The sequence below is a fragment of the Octodon degus genome, unplaced genomic scaffold, assembly GCF_000260255.1.
Source record: "Octodon degus isolate 3935 unplaced genomic scaffold, OctDeg1.0 scaffold00032, whole genome shotgun sequence".
NCBI lineage: Eukaryota > Metazoa > Chordata > Mammalia > Rodentia > Octodontidae > Octodon > Octodon degus.
The window spans coordinates 14,730,085-14,752,407 of NW_004524608.1; the positions used below are offsets into that span (position 1 = coordinate 14,730,085).

The window sequence follows — 22,323 nt, forward strand, 5'->3', positions numbered from 1 at the left end:
CATTTGATCCTTTTCTCTAAAGAACATACCTAAAAGCAGGAGAACATTTATACAAGTTCAATGTACTGTACCAATGGGTCATACCTACTATGGCACTTGGCTCATTGCTTCCTTCTGCTAATAAAACGAGCCTTCTGACACATCTGACCAAGTTGCACAGGGCAGGAGCAAAGCTATGGGTTAGTAGCTAGCATCTTACCAAATTCCAATTCCTTTGGAGCCAAAGGCTTGTGGTGCATTTCAAAGATCAACCAGTTATTTTATTCTAAGGTTTTCAGTGTGGAAGGCAGGGTCCTTTGAAAGCACCACTTTTGTGCATAGGTTTTCATGTAATTACTACATGAAAAATACATAGGTTAGGCACTTGATAGTATCAAATTTTCTAGATATCTGGAGAGTATCACAATACAAAACATTCCTGTTTTAGGATATCTGTATTCATCTTGGACTCCTGTGGACTGAACTCAGGGAGCACTGAGCTACGTCCTCCCTTCTGTATGTCTGTTCTCATTTTTACTTTGAGACAGGTTCTTTCTCCCTCACTTGCTCAGGCTGACCTCACACTCAGGATTCTCATCTCAGTCTGCAGATTACAGACGTATGCCACCACAGACTCCTGGATCCTATTAGGAATTGAATTACACAGCAGAAGTTATCAAATGATGACCCTAATTACAGCCAACTGGAGGCTGGAGTTCAATGGCCACTTCCCGTAATTTCAGACTCAAGTACAAGGAACATTTTACTTTGTAATTTCCATTGATGGACCTTTTTCTCTTAAAGCATGATCCTTAACATTTCTTTAGCAGTTACCTTTGTCAATAGGTATCCGATGTGTCATTTTACAGAAAACAAATCAACTTGTACCCTGTGTAGAACTATAAAATACTTGTTAATCCTCCCTATGATTTGCCATCTGATCCTTTTCTCTAAAGAACATACCTAAAAGCAGGAGAACATTTACACAAGTTCAATGTACTTCACCAATGGGTCATATCCTACTTATACAAGACACTGGTGGACATCACCACTGTAATCACATCCTCTTATTTCCTGCACTTAACCATCAGCCAACCTGAACAGATGGGAGATTAAGGTTACATGCTCTGTCATGGATGATCAGTAGGAAACAAAATTTTACTTTGGTCCATGCAGAGATTCAATGTAGTTTTTAGATCAGTATGGTTATTGTGCAATTTAAATTTGTCATAAGAAAAGTGGGTAACAATTTATCCAGGTGCTGTCTGTGATACTATTTTGCTCAAGATATTTCTGTAGTTGTGACTACAAGTTCCATTTCATAAAACAGCAAGTTGGAGACAAGACAACGTGATATTATCACTTCTCCAATTTCTCCTTGATCGGTCTATAACTAAAAAACAAATATTTTCAAAGTGCGGGAAGAAAAAACCTTACAACGTATGTACAAAACATTTCTCTGTCTTTATGTAAGTGAAAGAACCTAAGATTAAGAGTCAGCCATAGAAGAGAGTGCTAAAGGAACTCAGGAGATGTGACTTGAACCTAAGGTAGACATGGCTTCATTAAAGAAGTAGCCTTTGAACAGAGTGGTGGACTCTTTCCGTCTGTGAGGATGTTTTTCTGTACAAGTATGCATCTATGTGAACAATGTGAATGCCTTCCACTTCACTAGAAGGTCAATGTTATTTCCAATATTCTGCCAGGGACCAGAAACAGCTTCTTGTGGCTGGCCCTAGGTGAAGCAACACTACTGGAATATACGTCACAGTTTTTATGACACCTTAAACCCAACATCAGATATTGAACAGACTAATAGTTTATTCATGTTTGCTACAGGTTGCTTGCCATCTCCCTCCTTACCACTCCCATGAATTACCCAGTGGGAGTACAGGTATGGACAGAAATAGAGTGAACATTTACATTAAAAAAATATTACAGGAAAAGACACAATGCCATTAATCCTCTCAAAATATTCCCCCTCAATTTGAAGGGGGAATATTTAACTTAACTCATTCTTCTTCCAAATTCTAAAGCAGTTCTGGAATCCTCTTCTGTATCTTTAGTCATGCTGTTGTAGATGTCCTGAACTGATGCAAAATGTTTACCTCTCACGGTCATTTTGACTTTGGAGAAGAGCCACAAGATTCATGGTGCCAGATCTGATGAGTAAGACAGAGCAGAATGCACCACCAGGCTTCTCAAAGTCAGTCTTGCTGCCAAATGGGACTCCGTAGCAACAGCCACCATTTTCTTTAAAATCACACTTCTTAAAAGATACTCACAGGAAAGCATATACTGCACAAAGCTGTGGCAACAAGTGGCAAATGATGGGACGCGTGTTTGAAGGATGGGAGCATTTTCAAAGGGATTAATGGTGGCTTTTACTATAACTACTTTTTTTTTAAATTTAAACATTTAGCTCATACATATTTCGATCACAATTCACATGTGTAATATCATTTATGCTGGTTTGGATTTATTTTCTACAAGAGCCGCAACTTTCCCTACAATGTTTAGATAAGTGCTAAAGGTTTTGTTTTGCAATTCTTTTTAACCAAGTGCCTGGACCATGTTAACAAAATTTATTTTTACTTGCTCTGTATATCATAATATCCACAAGAAACTTTTTAATTTGCAAGATGAGTAAGGCGAAGTTTTTAAAGTTTGATATTGTGCTTAAGCAAAATATCATCACAACATAATCATGAGCTCCTACATATACTTAAAGGTAGAACTATCAGAGCCTCCTAGAAGAGGTTTTTCTTACAAAGAGATGATGACAACCATAGCAACAGCAGTCATTATTAAGTGTAAGGTATGGTTTGTAAGCATTTTACATGCTAATTTACTGTTCTCTGTAATTATTATTCTTGTTTAAAACTAAGGAAACTGGGGCCAGGGAGATGGCTCAGTGGAATAAGTGCTTCCCTGGCAAGCGCAAGGGCCTGAGTTCAATCCCTGGTTCCTCAAAAAAGTAAAACTGAGGAAACTAAGGCTCACAGAGGCTAAGAAATTTTCCAAAGGTCACAAATTAAGCAGAAAAGGATGCTGCCTTGCCCTTGAGATGCGATGAGATGGCAAAAAAGACTGGGCATGGTGGCGTGTGCCTGTAATCCCAGTGCTTGGGAGGCTAAAAACAGGAGAATCACTCTGAGTCTGATCTATGTAGTGAGACCCTGTACACCCTGTAGACCCTGTACACCCTGTAGACCTTGTACACCCTGTAGACCCTGTAGACCCTGTACACCCTGTAGACCCTGTACACCCTGTAGACCTTGTACACCCTGTAGACCCTGTAGACCCTGTAGACCCTGTACACCCTGTCCTAAATTCATGCAAGAAAGACTGAGTGCTGAGCATCAAGCACTGACAATCTTCTCCCTCTTTTTTTTGAGATAGTGTCTTGCTCTGCAGTTCAGGTTGGCCCCAAACTCAGTCCTCCTGTCTCAGTCTCCCAAGTGCTGAAATTACAGACATGTACAGTCATGCCCAGTAAACCCTGAAATATTTCTAAAAGAAATTAAGTATGGAAACTACAAATGTGTGGTTTAGGACTTAAGTTCCTCAGCAAAGGGACAGAGACAAAGTTAGAGTACACCTCGGCAATCTCTGCAGTTAAATTACACCAATGCCTGTAGGATGTTTGCTACATGGAGAAACTGGAATCTTTGTTATCTCCCACAAAATATTCATTCAAACACTGTTTATCTCCAAAAGATAAAAGTTCAAAGTCACTTGAAGCCATCAAGTAATTACTGTAACAAGTGTTCACATTTTCTTCAACACAGAGTATCTGGTCTCCAGGTACAAAGTCCCCTTCCCTATTTTTATATGGTTTCTAGTTTTAAGTCGGTTCTGGGCATACTGATACATTTACCATCATATTTCATCAAAACACAGATTATACCAAAAGCCTCCAGTAAATCAGAGTACACTCATATTACAGCTCCCTGGGTCCAAGCGCCAACTCTGTAAGGCTCAAAGAAGAGAGTTCTTTTTTCTTTTCCAGCAGTGACAGAAGCTCAGACATTCCATAGTTTAGTGAAAGATGAAAACCATACTGACTTCAGCTTTCTTATATTTTAAATTCTCAGTTTGTGGAATATTTAAAAACTTCAATTTCCAATAAGAAAAAAAAAATATTTTGACATTTTGCTAGTAGAATAAGTTGTGAAATTATGTTTCTTAAAAATACGGCTCTAACATCAAGTATGTGAAATAGGGATGGGATAACCTTTTCATGCCGCTTTTCTAGTTTACTTTGTGGTAAAACAGTAAAGTATTAAATATTTCTTCACCATTGTCATCTTTAGTCATTTTAGCTGCTGAAACTGATTTAAAGGAGTATCTCATAATCTATGGAACATTTAGCTCATCTTTCTTGAGACAGACATCTATTTGTTTAAAAGTAAGATCTTTTAAAAATTAGGTTACTTTTACTGAATAACTTTCACATGAGACATAATTTTTTGATTAAAACTATCAGTAGAAATTTAAATTTACAGTTACCTTATTAAGCTTTTAAACTTGAAGAAATTAGAATATAGAACTACAATTTCTCTAAGCATCACAGAAAAGACCTAATTTACATTAGGTAGATTTAAAGGATATTAATGCATTAAAAAAAGAACAAAAACATGACACTGAAGCAAAATAGCACAGTTTGACAAATTTTAGAACATTAGCTCACAAAATGAATAGAGTTGGATTCAGACAAACATACAAATACAGCTTTTATCCCAAATGGACGGAGACAACCCTAACACCTACGATTAGGACGTCCAGAACACCTGAGGCACTGCGGCGCTCAGGCTGCCAGAGCTCGCAGCAAAGCCAGCCCCGAGAAGCACGCTTCACAAGCTCCGCGTGCATGCACACACGCTGCAGCGTGGGCAGACAGACACCGATCACCATCGACATTGTCCTTACTTGCAGACGCACAAGTATCCTGCATGTTCCGATTCTGACTGCACTTGGAGCAGCTCTACATGCCAGTCATCCCAATGTACTCAGGGATGCAAACACCTTATAATTAGAAAATGTGAAGGCGTCAAGGGCGTTAGACAAATTTAAAACACATCCAAAGATTAATTTTTAAAGTCATTGAAGAAATAATTCATTGTAAATTTCAATGAAAGGATGTACCTGCTCCTTCACGGAAGCTAGAATAGTGGTGGCTGTGGTCTCGGGCTCCATGCCTGGGCCAGTGGAGGCAGCTTCCTGGTGGGTCTGTGGCTGCCCCTCCTCCACCAGTGAGGCTTGCTCAGGAGCTGGCATTCCTCCTGCAATCAAGCAGGCAAAGGGTTAATACTTCCTCCTGAGCTCGCTGGGGATTTGCAGAGGGCTCCCAGAACTTCAAGGGGAGTGATCACAACTCCCGTTATAGCTGTTTGATTTTGAAAGGCAACATCTAGGGCCAAAAGGATGGACAGTACTACAAAAACTAAAAAGATTAAAATAAAAACGAAATAAAAAATATTTTTGCAATATTCAACAACACCATAGTAGTAAATGATGCTAAAAATGTTTGAGAGGAGGGCTCTTCATTGAAAGAATATTAAGAATAGTTAGCTGCTATTTGGTTACATAAATTTCCTAAACAGATAACCAATAAGTAAGTTTCCTGAGTACCTTATCAGGCAGGAAACTAAATAGTAAACACTCTAGGTCACTACATGAACCACTTTTCAGATGTACATGAAAAAGACACGCACAAACATTAATTAACAGAAGAATGCTTTATTAAGAACAGAAGCAGCTTGCACAATAGCGAAAGAAAAAAAAGATTAAAACTGAGGAAAGGCTTAAAAAAAAGCACACGGACTTCTGCAGTACCTGAAAGACATGCAGTGCCTTAGTGACTAGCAAGAAGGGTACCCCAGGTCCCAAGGCTAACAGCCTTCCTTAGCAGCACATGATCATCCACAGATAACAGGGGCTAGAGAGATGAGATCCGCCAATCTCAGGTCCACTGCTGGAGACAGCACAGGTTCTTAGCAGGAAAGTGCGTATTTCAGTTATCTAAGATAACACTTTTGGCACAGAGATTAACTGATCTGATACAGAATTTTACAATTTTGAAAAACTTAAAGTATCATGAATATTTGACGTGTTTATACTGTCAGTCTCTCCAACACAATCATGTTCTTGAGACCACAACAGCGCATGCCACACCACGGGACTCACCTGGTGGTGGCACGGGTAACAGGCACTCCTAGCCTTTGCTCAGTGAATCAGTACACACACAAAGGGTAACATCTTTTTGTGGTCTCATTCCAGTCATTTGGCAAATCTCCCCAAGTCACAAGATGTCTAAAAGACTGTAAGTAGAGATGCTACACACTGTACTTACAAAGGGACATAGGAGACCAAAAATATTTTTCTCAACATCCTTCCTAGGTCTTCCTAAACATGACTCAACTCTTAATGTGTGACCAACTTATATCCACTGTTCAAATTCTAGTTTGATATGGGAACTTTTTCCTGTTCCCTCAAATCTCATTAGCAGCCTGTCATCTATTTTCAAAATCATAAAACAGATAAACACACCACCTGAGCTCCAGCCCTGGTTCTCATTCTCCTGACTTCCTGGTTAGCAGAGATGATTTCAGGTTTCTACTGGCGTCTTCTTGCCCTACTTACAGGCACCAAGGGAGAACGGGACCACTGGCTTCATTGTTGCCCTTCTCCCTGGCTCTCTCCCCCTAGTTCACAGGCCTGCTCTCAGAGGCGAGAGTTCCAACTCCCAGGCTCGCTAGCATGGCATACAGCTTGAGTGGGTCCTAATCTGCAAGAAAGAAGAGATTCTCTAGTAGGAACTGTAGGAGGAACTTCAGGCTTGGAGCAAGTAGATTCAGGATGAAAATCTGGGTACCCTGTCTGGATATGGTGGTACACACCTGTAATCTCAGTACTCGAGGCTGAGGCAGGAGGATTGCCAAAAGTTGAAAGCCAGCCGGGGCTACATAGTCAGTTTAAGATCAGCCTGAGTTACATAACAAGACCAACAAGACAGTCTCAAAAGCAAAACAAACTCACTCCACACAAAAAAAACTAGATCCCCATGAACAAATTATCACTCCTCTGAGGCTCACTTTCTTCACTAGTGAAAATGGCTTTTTTAAATTCTGTATTTTAGGGAAGGTTTTGCAGGGTGTTCAGGGTCTCACTACTAGATCCAACTTGTAGTGATCTGCCTGTTCACAGCCTCCCAAGCGCTGGGATTACAGGTACACAACACCACACACACCCAGTCTCAACTGCCTTCTCAGCCCACGCCGGGGGGCAGGGCTGGCACAGCAGGCCTGGGGAGCCAACCCCTCCCCCTGCCCCCGCACCTGCTTAAAGGTGCTTTATCTGCTGAGCTATTTGGCTGGCCTTTAGAAAATGGCTTTCATAATTTTTTACACAATGAAATGAAATAGTTCTCTACCAATCTTTATGTTTTAGTTTAGGCAGTATGTTTACTGAGATGTAAAATACATTTAAAAATATCATCTAGAAAAAGTTCTTTCTACATTTATCAAGTACTTACTATAGACTACAGGTCTACAAAGAAAAAACTGTTACAGATAATCCTAGTTTAGAATTTAAGGAAAGTAGAGATACAAAAGTATTGCATGTCACTGGGAGGGGGAAAAAATCACACACCTTAAAATTAGCAGATGGTTGCAAAGAAGAAAAATGTTACTATGCAACAGTGAAACAAATAACACTAAAACCCAAAGATTTTAAATGTCAAGAGCATATAACTAAACCAATGTGTGAGAAGAAAAAGTTCAGGAGAGAAAAGGAAAAAGGAGAAACAACAATGCCTTGGGAAAAGTATTCATTCTTACTAACAGGGAAAGTCATATTGTTTAAGGAAAGACACAGGACTTACGTTACTGCAACTCTATTACCGATTTATGCTGTCACAGTACTAATTTGATGACGTGGACAATCAGTGAATGCGACAAGCATTTTCTGTGTTCCACTGTGCCCGTGCGCTGTGCCGGATGATAAGGGGAACACAGGCAGAAAGCAGTTGTGGCTCATCATCTAGCTGATGCAGCAAAACATGAACCAGACCAAGGCCCGGCAAGATGAAACGATGCCGCACCAAATCAACAGAAAGAGATTCAAAGAATGTACAGATTTAAAGGAATCTTCTATAATGTTAAAAAAAAAACAGGAAAGGGAATTTTCCCAGGCAGAGGTACACAAGAATTTACTGAGCAGACACTCCACTCGCCCCTTCTCTTTGGAATAGAAGCAGAGTTAACACAACTAACAGGGAGGAGGAAGGAGGAACTGTCACACCGCAGACACGTTATCAGGCATTAAGGTTCTCTTTCTCTCTTTTGTTGTTGTTGTTGTTGTTGTTGTTGTTGTTGCCCATATAATTGTATTTCATTAAATAAGTTGGAAGCAATCAAGTAAGTAAATCTAAAGACCAAGGTTGAACCCTGTTTTTAATCAAATATAGAGGTGAATATTTACAGTGTCACCGAGTAATATCACTACTCTTCCCATTAGCTAGGAACAAAAGGACAGTGGTCGAGCAGTTCAGCCTTGTGTTTCCCTCAGTGTCCTCCACTAGCCCAATGTGAGAGATCACAGCCTGGAGACACGTGACACTTCCAAGCAGGCTGCCAAACCAGTTTGTGGGTTCTCCAGAGAATTATTGAGAAGAGAGGATGTGGCAGGAAAATGGAAAGAAGAAAATGCCAAGGCTGTATTTAGAAAATGGAAAGGTAGACTTTTCACATTACAAGCTATAGAGCTAGCCAAGATCTTGGGCAAGATTCGTAACAGGATGCTGTCCAAGAGTGCTTTGTGGGAACCAAAAAAGAGGCATTCCAAAGAAGAGTCACGTTCTGCTGGTCTAATTTCTCATTTTGGCAGTGTAACCATGGAAATGCACTGTGTCACAACTCCAGTGAGGCAGGTACGATATTAGAAGTTCCCCATGACACTATAATTAACATAGAAATGGGGCTGAAATAAGGGCATCTGCTGACTTGAACAATCTATAAATAGCTAAATGAAATATACCAACCTACTGAGGTTTCTAATGTAACAGGAGCCTAACCTTTACCCAATCCTAACCAAAAACTTTAACCATGATGCAAGTAATAATACACGAGACAAGGCCAAAGCTTGCAATAACTATAAATATTGCATTTAGCAGATGATAAAATTAAAATATAAAAAAGTATTATTAAGGAGAAGTGATGAGCTGCCTTTAATAAGACAAAAATAGAATAGATGTGGGGTTAGTGTAGCAGCCCAAGAAAAAAGGAGAGTAGTTTAGGTCTCCTTCAGGAAAAAAGGAGAGTAGCTTAGATTCAAAAGTACAAGGAATGACTCAAAAGCTAAAGTGATCCTGTGTTGTGCTGGAACAAGTTCAAGACGATTTGATAGGTTCTTCCTTCAGGTCCCTGAGACATACACTCCCAGTTACGCGCGGCACACGCACGGGAGCTGAAGGCTGTGCATTCCGGAGTGTGTGGACGGGTGCGGCGGGACTCAGTTACTTCCAGGTGTGGGAAGAGTGATGAAATGAGTAACAGCTCCTAGCCTTTATGGGCTCAACACCTGGTAGGACACAGCACAGACAATGGAACAGGAGGAGAAAGTCAGACCTGAAAAAGAGAAGGCCTGTGTAAGCGTGGAGGTTCCACAATCTCTAAGGATTGCCATAAGTAAGTATGGTCAGACTCCAGGTTATAATCCCAGGAGCTAGAATAAAAACCACTGGCTTTGTAACAAATGTGTGTTGTCCCTGAAACTTCACCAAAGGCATATTACTTTAAATTAAAGATTCAAGACATGAGAGAAAACAAGAAAGCCCTTTTTATTTCAAGAGCTCACTGCCTCTGAAGGTGGCACAAGCCCCAGCAGGAGAGGTCTACAGCCTGAGTGGAGATGATTATGCAGCGAGGATGGTACAGCAGGGATGCTGCCTGGGTGTGGGCTAGAAACAGGAAACTTGAGCTTTCTCAGGACCTTGAGGTTGGCACCAAGACACATTTGTACATTCCCAACTGTTCCGAATGTTCTGCAAAGAGCCTTTAGAATGTTGTCTACTATAACATACTGTCTCTGTCAACAGGCACCCAGAAACCAGGAGGCCGGGCCTTTGCTGAGGAAGTGGACACTGCACTGGCTAGTTCTGTTTGGCTGCATGTAGTCAGAAACAAAGCTGTGAGCAAGTCTTACACCTGTGGGCAGGCATGCCTGTGTCGTCATGGGACTTACTAAATTTCTGCTTTGGCCAGGCCAGGTCTCTATTACTAACCACATTGCTAGACTGAATTCTTTTGAGCCTTCTAAAACTTTCTGGAGAAAGGGTGCCTATGAATAACTTTTTCTTTTATAATGTAGGACAAAGAAACTTATATGTGAAACTCATATAACACTGTAAGTGGACATGCCTGTGTATTCTGCTATGATAAGAGAAAAAACACTGAACAAAGCAAGTGTTATGCTCAAGACCAAGGTCAGCTATACTCAGTCTGACTGCTGAGGCTTTTCTTTAGAGGTTACAAATGCAATACAAGGCACAGTCTGTAATTCAACACCCATAATCCCTCGCATCACATGATACTAGACACGACAGCTAAAAGATCAACTAAATGCTGGCTTTCCCACTATTAGCTCCCTGCTACTCTCCTGATTGCTAATTTTGGGTTAAAGATATACGAGGAATATTTTGTTTACTTTTACCCAGTAAAATAAGTTGAACTCTGCATTTCTTGAGTTGATGTTTTGGAATATAAAACACCTTCGGGGACTTCCTTTAGAATGCTCAGAAAAATGTGATGATGATGTGAGCCACAGCTTAAAATTCACAACAAAACGATGCTTAAAAACAAATTTAAAAAATTAAAGACAAAATAAATGTAGATATTTAAATTTTGATTTAAAATACAGAAATTATTAATGTAGGATAAAAAGTTTAAGTATGAGATAAAATATTTTAACAGAACAAAAAAGTTACTGAAAGTATTATATAGTAAAGACAAGTTTTTCTTTAATTACAATGATACAAGAAAAGATACAGTTTACAAGAGAAAAGAATGAAATATAGTGCTGGAAAATTAAGTATATGCCTGCAAAACATCTTCAAAAGCCTATAGAATTGGGTACATTGCTCAGCAGAATAAGCACCTACCTGGCAAGCACAAGGCCCTGAGTTCAATTCCCGGGCCCCCCACCTAAAAAAAAAAAAAAAGAAAAAAAAAGAAAGGCACCTGGAATCCCATCATTTAGTTAAACGTAATTCAGTACCAAATTATTATCTTCTATACTGCCTGTCTTTTAACTCATGGCATTGGAATTGGAATTTCATTCTATATAGTTGAGCTAAATTGTGCTCTAATGTCTTGGGATGCACAGTAGGCTTTCTAACAGTCATAACCTGTAAATTCTGCATCAGACTGCTATTTAAATTATAAACCTAGGGGCCGGGGAGATGGCTCAGTGGAATAAGTGCTTCCCTGGTAAGCGCAAGGGCCTGAGTTCAATCCCCGGTTCCGCCAAAAAAAAAAAAAAAAAGAAAAAAAGAAAGAAAGAAAGAAAGAAATTCTGAACTTTAAAAAAATAAAAATGAAAATAAAAAAATTATAAACCTATTTGTAACTTTAAAGATTCAGTCTAGTTCAGAATGAAATTCTTATGGGTAAGAAGCCTATGAAGTGCTGCAGAACAAGTCTGCTTTAGGAAATCTCTAAGCACCTTGTTATCTAAAGTGTAAACTATTACCAAAAAAAAGGGTCAGCCAAATAGCTCAGTGAATTAAAGCACCGCAAGCAGACACAGGGGCCAGGCTTTGATCCCCAGGCCTGCCATCCAGCCCCGCACCCAGGCCCACTGAGCTGGCAATTAAGACTGGGTGTGGTGGTGCTCCCCTGTAATCCCAGCTCTTGGGAGGCTGTAAATAGGCGGATCACTGAGTCCAATCTTGTAGTGAGACCTTGAACACCCTGTAGACCTTTCCCTAAAATAAAAAAAAAAAAAAAAAAAAAAAATCCACCCAACAACAAAAAAAAAAACTGTGAACTGTGCACTGATTCACAGGTAGCTCCTCCTACAGAACATGAGGACTGCCCTGCACCTCCCTGTGAATATACCAGCACCAGCACCAGCATCTCAGCACCTGCCTTCTTTCTCCCAGTATGGAGGACTGAACGAACCCAGGGCCCTCAGTCGGCAGTGCTCTACCACTGCACTCCTCTCTTCTCCCTCAACACTTATCTGACCAAAGACCCCCAACTCTTGGGGCAGGGGTCATTTTTTTTTTTTTTTTTTTTTTTTTTTTTTTTATGAATTTGGTACAGGGCCTCACTACACAGCTTGGACTCACAGTGATCATCCTGTTTTCAGCTTCCCCAGCTCTGGGATTACAGGCATCGTCACCCTGCCTGGTCTCCAAATTGCAAGCTGCATGTGGTGCTGAGGATCAAACCCTGGCCCCTGTCCTTGCAGAAGCAGGTGCTATCATTATTAACATTCCAAGGTACATACTTTAGAAAATCCTGCAATGGAACAGGCATTATTATTAATGAGCAGATATAGCTAGAAAGAATACTGTTCTGTCCTTCACAAAACTTGGCTCTCCAACTTTTTCAATGATGCCAGTCTAGTAAAACTATCAATCACACTGAAGAAAATGGTATAAAAAGTTTCAGTTCTTTTAGGTAAAGATGCTTGCAAATAAAATTAAACATAAGATTTTGTTTTAGCTGTTAAGATATATACCAATTTCTTGAAAACTCAATTTCTAATTGAAAGAATGAATAATTCCTTCAGAAAAAGAACCCAGCCTGCACCAAGCCAGGTGCAGCTTTTAATTATTTTTCTTCATCCATTTTTCATGAACATTCATGTCAAATTAGATTAGGTGTACAGTAGGCACTGGTACTTTGGCTGGACAAATCAACTCTCTTCTGGGATACTTAGCAACTTTTGCCTAAAACGTGTCTAGTTTAAATCAGATGTTACTTTTTTTTGTCTTTTAGAGAGAGGGTTTCACTATGCAATTCAGGCTGGCCTAGAGCTCACGGCAGCCGATCTGTGTCAGCCTCCCCAGTGCAGAGTGTACAGGAGTGCACACCACCCCCAGCTCAAAACAGATATTACTTTATAAAGTGCTTTGCTAGATGCACAGGTAAAAAAGAATACTAACAGTTTTAAAATGGAGTATCATAAAAAGACTAATTATAAATGTTTAAATTCTTGTAATAAAGCTGATTTAGGCAAGGGATGCATTCAAATACAGTTTTAAAGTAGTTCTTTTCATTAATATAGAAAACCTTAAATGCAGAAAGGAACCCAGAATACAATGTAGACTAACAACTGCAATAACATTCTTTCCTTCCTTTGTCTTCAGCAAGTTAAAGGCAAAGTAAGGATAACTACTCTTTAGTGTCTTTTCATTCAATCTTAGACTCTGCATGCTGAAAACTGTATTTTGCTTTCAAAGAGCCAAACACTTTCACACTTAAAATCTCCAAACAGCTTTCTAAAGAAAGCAGAAAAAATATCAACTGTTAATGGACACAGCTTCTGAAATTCTGACGCTCTTAGAGTAAGAAACGTAATCAACTCATTTCCTATTTATTTTTCTGTATTCCCCTAACTGTGTCCTACAGGTTCAGTGACAACAAAGGAAATTTTCATTTCAATCACCACTGTTATTTTCAGAGCTGTCTCAGTCACTCTTGTTGCTGGGACACATGCCCGACACCCAGAATTAAGGAAGCCAAGGCTTATTTAGCTCACAGTTACTGGAGGTTTCAGTCCATAGTCAGCTGGTTCCAAGGCAGAGTGGCACAGGGCAGAAGGCAACCTTTCATGGCTATAGCAAAGTGCAGAGAGCAAAAGAGAGGAGTAGCAGCAACTATGGCAACAGAGAGGAAGTCCATCTCCCTTAGATTGCATTCAGGCTATCCACCCCAGGTGGGGAGTAGTACTCACACCCATAATCCAGCAGCACTCACACCCATAATCCCAGTGGATTTTGAGTTAATCACAAACTCTAGAAGTCTGCCCCATGACTGCATGAGGCTTTGATGGAACAAATACACACAAACCATAATAAGAGCACCTAGGAAAGTGCCTGAAAAAGAGTAGGTGTTTAATAAATTCTGTTCAATGGAAGGCAAAACAAACAGGATAAAGAATGACAATGTATCTGTGTTTTCATTGAAAAAACCAGCAGTGTTAGCTTTTGTGAGCATTAAGATGCTGAAAGAGCTCATAATCTATCAGGAAGAAAAGGAGTAAAAATGGGATAAAACTAAGGGCAAAAATGCACGGAACACACTATAGTAGCAGGGACATGAAATCAGCTTTGAGCATGCCAAGAGGGTCATCAGGGAAGAGCAGACCTACTAGAAAAACAGGCATAAAAAGTCACAAGGCGCTGTGTTCAGAGAATGCTAACGGTGTCTAAGACTAAGGTGGAAGAAGGGAAACAAAGTAGGAACCAAAAGAAACAAAACTCTAGAAACCAGAGAGGAACTGTGAGGATAGGGGCAGGGGTGGATCATATAGGAGCTTTTGATACTGCTTAAAATGATGGGACACACTGAGACAAAGAGTTAAATTGAAGCAGCTGCCAAAGGCCGAGTGAAAGCCTAACTTAACCTGGAGTTAGATGACATTGATAGGGAATTAAAGGACAGTAAAAAAGCTAGATGTTGTTAGATTCTGAGAGAACCAGAGAAATGTCCCAAAGGCCAGTTGAGGAGGTAGAAAGGTAATTCAACTGTGCAAGAAAGAAGATTTAAAGAAAAACAAAACAAAACCCACAACAAAACCAAATACATCCATTGTCTACAGAGAAAATAATTATTCTTCTACCCTTCATGTGCCAAGTCCCTGGGAGACTGCTATGGTTTGTGTCTAGTTGTCCACCCCTCCTCCCAAAGCCTCAGGCAGTCATGGGGTGGACTTCTAGAGTTTGTGATTAACTCCAGATCCACCAGGATTATGGGTGTGAGTGCCACACCTGCCCTGGGGCAGGAAATTTGCATTACAATGTAAGGAGAGAAGAGAAATTCACTGCTCCAGTAGCTGCTACTCCTCCCTTGCTCTCTGCTCTTTGCCACTGCCAGGAAAGGTTGCTCTCTGCCACGTGGCACTCTGCTTTGGAGCCAACTGAGTTTGGACTCAAACCTCCAGTAACTGTGAGCTAAATAAACCTTTCTGTCCTTCATTTTGAGTGTCAGGTGTTTGTCCCAACAACGAGAGAAGAGTAACTGAGACAGAGACACAATGATGAATTTAATCCCAGGACAGCTTGTCTCATCCACATGATCATTAATGAGATTATTACAATGCCATTTTTGGGTACTTGCACCCTCTTTACTTCAATATAACCATAGCTGGTGCACATGACACACTAGCTGCTCCTTAACCTGAAGAGAAAAAGGACAGGCTGTACCAAGGAGAACAATGCCCTCCCAAAAGATGAGAAACATAAGACTGGAGATGAGCAGGAATAAACCTTGAATCAGTAAAATATCCCTTTCAAGCAATCTGTAAACTATAAAACTATAATCAAGGAACAAACCACAATATACAGTCCCAAATCAGAATATAACTCTGATCCATCATGCATAATGGCCGTCAGAAGTGGAGAAGGGAATAGACAGTATTAAGCACAAGAAAGGAAAACTTGGACTCCCGTCCTATCTGGGAAAGCAGAACAGTATAGAAATACCTGCACACTTAGGTGCAGAGATGGTCCTGCAGTATCTGTCTTCCTTTGATAGGACTGGAAGCTCAATACGGCAACATCCAGGAGTCTGTTTAGCAAACACAGTATCATGGGGATTCTGAACTAAGGAATGAGTATGTGGCCTATGCATACCCTCGTTCTTAGAACTGTGTAACTGAGGATGGCCTTGGGACCCCAAAGACTGCAGAGCTTCGCAATGGGATTTTAGGGAGGCTCACTGCTACTAGCTGTCCTTTCTGGAGGACAATCTAGTTGAGCAGCCGAAGTCCAACTCAGAAATTTAAAAACTATTATCACAAAGCCTATGCAATGACAAGGTTTATTACCAAGAGTAACAAATATGCTGAAAACAGCTATGCACGTAACAAATGTATGAACTACACTGATGGAGCAAGTGCTCTGTGCACATGGGCACACTACACCATGTCAGTCAGAATCTCAGTTCCGCCTGATATAGCAGCCTAAGAGCAGCTTCAGTGCACAAAGGCCAGCCGTGGCCACTCAGCTGCTGTGCTCCTGCGCTGCCCTGCCACTGCCATGTGCACGATAACTGAACTCGATTATTTCAATGTCTGCTAGTGTACATCAGGTTTTAAGAGTGATACCTTCAGCCCTACCACTGGGCATGCAGAGCTGGCCACCAAGACTGGGGATGGGGGCACACTTGTATAAACCCAGTGCTGGGGATGCTGAGACAGGAGTATCACTATGAGTCTGAGCTGCACAGTGAGACCATGTACCATAAAAGGAAAAAAAAAGTGATGTCTTAATTGGGGATTATCTTTTGTCTAATAATCTGTCTTAAATTTTTGCTTGCAGAAAACAGTGCATTTAAATTCCATCAAAAGGGCAAACAATTTCAATACCAAGACCCAGGATAACATAGATCAGTATTCCAAATACAATATCCAGAGATTACTGGGAAACATCCCTGTTTGTACATTTTAAATAAAGCTTGTCCCCATTAGGAGAGTGTTGGGAGGGATGGGGAGATAGTTCTGTGGTCTAAGTGCCTGCCTGGCAAGTGCAAGGACCCAGGTTCGACCCCTGGTACCACATGCTGTTTGGGCTCTGCCCCAAGCATGCTGAGTCAGCCACCAAGACTGGTGTGGTGGTACATATATATAATCCCAGCACTGGGGAGGCTGAGACAGGAGGATCACCATGAACTGGAGCCACATAGTGAGAACCTGTACCAAGTAAGTAAATAAAAAATAAAAGATTTAAATAAATCGAACAGTGTTCAGGGGAAACAGAACTTTTGTAAATGGAAGGGGCCCAAAGAACACAGATGTACTGTTGCATACATTATAATACAGGTATAACACTGTCTTCCTATTTGCACTTGGCAACCTAACAAGATTCTAAACAGGGTCTACCATGTTTTAAAGACCTGAGTACTCATTTGTACCATACTGCTCTTAACACCTTGAACACTCCCCATTTTATTACTACGTACACTCTCCTGAAGACACGTTTGTCCCCAAAACCCAATGGAGCTGGCACAGACCAACTAGGCTGTTACGACCAGCTTCCATTTGCATGTGCTCCTCTCTTACCTGCAATGATTAAAAGGCATGTCCTATTCAGAGAAAAGGTAACTGTTTTGTGTAAAAACCTGTACAAAAATATAATTATAAAATAGAAAAGTTTCACTTAGAAAATGTCTGCCTAGCTGCTGATTGGTTGCTTATCTCTCTGGTAAATACAATTTGTCTCTGCTTTCCAGAAGGAAAGCTAGCCATGTGACACAGTTACCTGAGCATACTGAATTTGTAAGATAAATAATACATCAAAATTTTGAGGTTAAAGGAAATTCTCCAAATTATAAACTTCTTACAAAGGGCACAATAATTGTTTTGTCTGGTAAATTGTAGCATTTATATAAATTGTGCATTTTAAGTTAACCGAAAAGCACCCTTTTGATCAACATAATATGAAGTGCACAGGAAACAGAGTATGAATGTAAAGACCTTGAGAAAAGGCTCTGCGATGCTTGGTGCTATCATCTCCAACAAGTCTACTGCAGACTCTGCAAGCCTTGGTGTGCTCCCCTCGGCCTCCATCTCTCCCAGGGCTAAGTCCGCGCCTGACTGGCACAGAGGCCTTCTGTTGTCACTTTGTAGGCTGCTAGACTTGAGCTGGACTTCGAAGAATGGTGATGAAGGCCAGGGCTATAGCTCAGTGGCAGAGCATGTGCCTTGCATACAGCAAGAGTCTGGGCCGGATCCTCAGTAGAGTGAATGGGAGACACTAAGGGATCAAGGACAGTAGCAGAGACTCAGATCACAGAACACATCAGTGGCAAAAGCTACGTGGGAATGTGGAAGGCGCTTCGCACCTGCTTGCTCCCTGCGGTGGTGGGCATCCTTGCTCTCAGCGGAGCCACTGTGTGGGGCTCTTCCCATGCCTTCTAGCAGTTGCTTATAGTTGGAGAAGGGGGCTCAGCTCCTGGCTGCATCCCACCCCAATCTCCACACTGCTCTTGCTGTCATTTCAAAGTCCACAGCAAGTGTAATCCTGAGTTGACCGCCACACACATCACCAAGCTGTTTCTTCCTTTCAAACACAGTTCTTAAGTGTCTCATTCTTCCAAAGCACTTCCCAGTGTACTTAGAATTGCTTTTCTGCTTGTTCTAGATAACTCACTCCTCTAATGTAACCAACCTAGGTCAAGTATTAACAGCCCATAGTGCTCATTTCCACCAACTTGCTTGTGCTCTTGAAAAATATCACCTCATCTACCTAGGAGTTAAGTTTATTGAAAACAGGAGCCCTGTCTGTGCTTTCTATAGTACCTAACATGTGTGCTGAGGCATTTAATAAAATGTCTGCTGACAGAACTGGTTTTTACTATTTTAAGAGTTGAAAATAGAAACTGGCACTGTTCTATTGCACTTACGAAAAAATGTTTATCGGAGTGCTCAGATTCTGACACAAAGAATGACTGAGCAGCCAGCTTCCTTAAAGAAGCCCTTTGTTCATTAGTTGGCAATAAAAATGTCAGAAAGCATCAGATTTCATCTTTAATCTTCCTAGCTGGGTAACTTGTTTCTTCTTAGGTGAGGGCTTTGATTTTCTTGGAGAAAGAACCTTAAAAAATAACCGCAACTCAAGGAAGTTATACTCCACTGCTAGGAGATAACATACCTATGTCACTATGTCACACGGGAATTCTAAATCCTCACCTGTGTGGTGCAGATGTGATCCCGTAAATCAGAGCTACATGCCAGCAGCTATCTGGAAAGCCTGATACCAAAGCCATAATTATGTCTCAGTCTACTGAACATCGCCTGAGTGGGGTGAAGGAGCAAGAAAAGGAAAAGACCACATTATTCCACATTTTTAATACATATTTTTGTTGCTTCCAATAAAAATACAGATAACCATGCCCTGATTTCAAGAAATCCAAAGCAGTATTTGGGGATACTATGAGTATGTAAAACTACATGAAAGATCTAGCTATGTTTACATCTCTGGTAATTTTGAATAATACTTCAATTATTCAGAGTGCAAAGAAAATTTCACAGTACCAAACTGAATTGATTACAATTTTATGTCAGATCTAAATTATGTGGCATCAAAAAAACTCCCAAAATAAGTATTTTGAGTTTAATAAATTAAGAAGATCTTTGATACATTTTTGTGCCATTATTAATCCATTTCAGGGACTTCACTTATTAACTTGAAGACTATAAATTGTAATTTGAAGTTCACTGATACCTTCCTTAGATACTGAACAAACTCTACCTAATTTCTGTAAAAGGTGGCACATTACCAATAAAGTATGGCATTACAGAGTAGCAACAGCTAATAAATATTCAGAACCTTGGCAATAGGAAGAAAGAGAACATATGTCAGGTGACTTTCCACAGCTATGCAGAATCTCTCCACAATTTAGGTTACAGTATGAATATCAGAGTTTGGTGCCCAGCCGGCTTACTAGGATTATGAAGGGTGTGTCAAAAGAACCATCTGTCTATAAGGAAGAATATATATTCACAACTCCTAAGAATTACACCAACATATATAATTTTAAACAGCAGCAGTAAATAAGACATTTAACTTAATGTTTGGTGAAGATGGAGCAAGCTGGCGCTTTGATGGGATAAAAGAAGTAAGTGAAAAGGCAATCTGTTCATCTCATAGCCCAATAATTTTCTCCTCTGAGTCACTACTACTACTTGGAGAGCAGCTAGATCACTCAGAATCAATGTTCTACCTATGTATCAATTATATACCATTGGGGGCCGGGGAGATGGCTCAGTAGAATAAGTGCTTGCCTGGCAAGCACAAGGGCCCTGAGTTCAATCCCCAGTTTTGCCAAAAAATAAAAAAATGAAAACAAAAATTATACACCATTATAAAGCCCGTACTAAATTGTCTGCAGAAATAAAGAACTGCCAAGGACATGCAGGTTTCTAACTTTGGCTCACTGGCATCTTCTTTTCTAATTTCAATGTCTTACATGGAATGGCTGAAGGATATAATGCTTTTGTATACAGGAACAACTGGACACGGCTCTGAAAGGAGAAAAGTGCCAGTCTCCTGCAGCAGAGCCACAATAAGCAGAGGTGAAGGAAGCCCACTAAAGGACATCGTGCTTTTCAATCACAGACAGACGCTCATCACAGACAGCAAAAGGTTCATACTACTCTCTCTGCATGCAGCTAGCAGCCAAGATTTAGAAAGCTTTTTCTACACAGTATCCCACACTAAAGGAAACTCTATGGACGCCAAAGCCCCAGACCCTAATATCTTATCTGACTGCTTTCAAAAATGTACTTCCTCTGCTCTTCCGCCATGTGTAAGAGAAGCGAAAGTTTGAGCAAAATCACAAGGCTATCTCCAGCAATTTCATGGTCACAAAAAAACCATAAAATACTAAACTAAAAAAACAAAGTCTATGTCAAGTTAAAACCTGCTTGAGTACTGGTTTTCAAATGGAGAAAGATAAACAAGGAAAAAAGTGAACAAAGGATGTGATCAAGCGCATCGGCGAGAGTCACTCCATCAGCTGCAGCAGTCTCGCACTGGCAGGACAGGCCCCAGAGTCATGGTTTCAGGTGATCTTCACCACTGTGGCACCTAAACCAGCTGATCTTCAACTAACAGCCGCCATGAACAGGCCCTGAAATCGCACCACAACACAGCCACCCATAGCCACATGAACTCATCTGCATAGCCTGACAGAGCGCTCAGGAACTTCAAAACACAGAGTAACTCTGCCTCCAGACTTGGATGCAGCATTCTGACTCAGTGTGTGATGATCGCTTTGGATCCCTGTATCTGCACTACTGCAAACCATGTGGAGCAAGAAAGTAAATACAGAAATAGAAAAATGCCCAACTGAAGATTTCTTTAACCTGCAAAGCAAAAGAAAAAACAAAGGTCAGTGGCTACATGTAACTTGACTCTATGCTGACCAGGAACATCCCTTGACCGCCTCCCATTCTGTCTTTTAAGAATTTCAGTGTTATTTAAATGTAATGAGTGCAAGCTAAGAAGAATATGCCTTCTACAGTGAGTGTAATCATGAATGACCATAAAATAATTTTAGAATTCAGCAGTTCTTTTCTTCAGCACTCTTGATATATCTTCACCGGAAAGAAAATCAAATATTCTAACAACTGGCTGGTTCATTCATCCCCAAGTACATGGTGAAATCACATCTACAGGAAGTTGGCAAAGGTTCATATAAACACTTAGGTTAGAGCACAAGGGGAAAAGTCCCATTCTAATGTTCCGTCCCTATTCTCTTCAGAATGTTCTGATCCAGTTTTTCTAAAAAGTTAAACATAAATAGTCATAAGTATAAATTATGAATACATAATTGTCACTTCTAGATCAAATTTCATCAACAACATATAGCGAAGAGTACGTAAAAACAGAAACTGCATCTTTGGTTCCAAGAAGCCTTGTACCAAAGTACAGACAAGAAGCACTGCTGTCGGAAAGCCCTGAGGCAGGTGGCACCAGCTACACATTTCTATACTGAAGTATATCCTGGCAACACATACTTAAAGACTTATAACAACACCAGCCTCAAAGTACCCTGGAAATTGGAAGAACCACAAAGACCATCAGATACCTTTGTGATTTTCCAAATGCCTTCTTTTTCTAAATAGATTTTACCTAAGTAACAATGAGTGGAACACTAACTATAAAAATACAAAAACAGTAATTGCTCTTTCCAGGCCACCTTTGTCTGAAAAGCACAGTCACAGCCAAACATCCCTCTCAGAGGAAGGGCAGTGAACAGCCAGGGCCATGCAACATGCTAAGAGCAAAGGAGCTGAAAGCTCAGAACCCAGATGCTGCTTCCAACAGGCTTCCGCCTGGGCCTGTCGGTTCTCAAGGCAGGGCGCTCTCCACTACAGTGGGCTACCAAGCAACACAATTCTGAAAGAGTAGACTGGTGTCGTGGCGTGCTCCTGTAATCCCAGCTCTTGGGAGGCTGTAAACAGGCAGATCACTACGAGTCTGATCTAGTAGTAAGACCCTGAACACCCTGTAGACCCTTCCATAAAAAAAACCATAATAAATAAACAAATAAATAAATGAGAAGTCTATCCTTACCTGACTCAAAAGTACCTTCAACCAATCTTTTC

At 40.6% G+C, this 22,323-nt stretch overlaps 1 protein-coding gene across 15 annotated transcripts in view; it reads right to left on the reverse strand.

Moving 5' to 3' along the window:
* Pkp4 (plakophilin 4) overlaps positions 1–22,323 on the reverse strand; it is a 245,314-nt gene that overhangs the window by 171,311 nt on the left and 51,680 nt on the right. For 10 of the 15 annotated variants that reach the window (XM_004629901.3, XM_012514437.2, XM_023713589.1 and 7 more), the window contains exon 2: positions 5,128–5,264. The exons of 2 other annotated variants lie outside the window; for them this stretch is intronic. In XM_004629901.3, coding sequence (XP_004629958.1) covers positions 5,128–5,259 — 132 coding nt within the window. In that variant the 5' untranslated portion in view covers positions 5,260–5,264. Of the gene's footprint in view, positions 1–4,911; positions 5,008–5,127; positions 5,265–15,694; positions 15,714–18,900; positions 18,920–22,323 lie in introns of those variants that run through there. 3 more of the 15 variants (XM_023713587.1, XM_023713586.1, XM_023713595.1) reach the window with 3 other exon arrangements.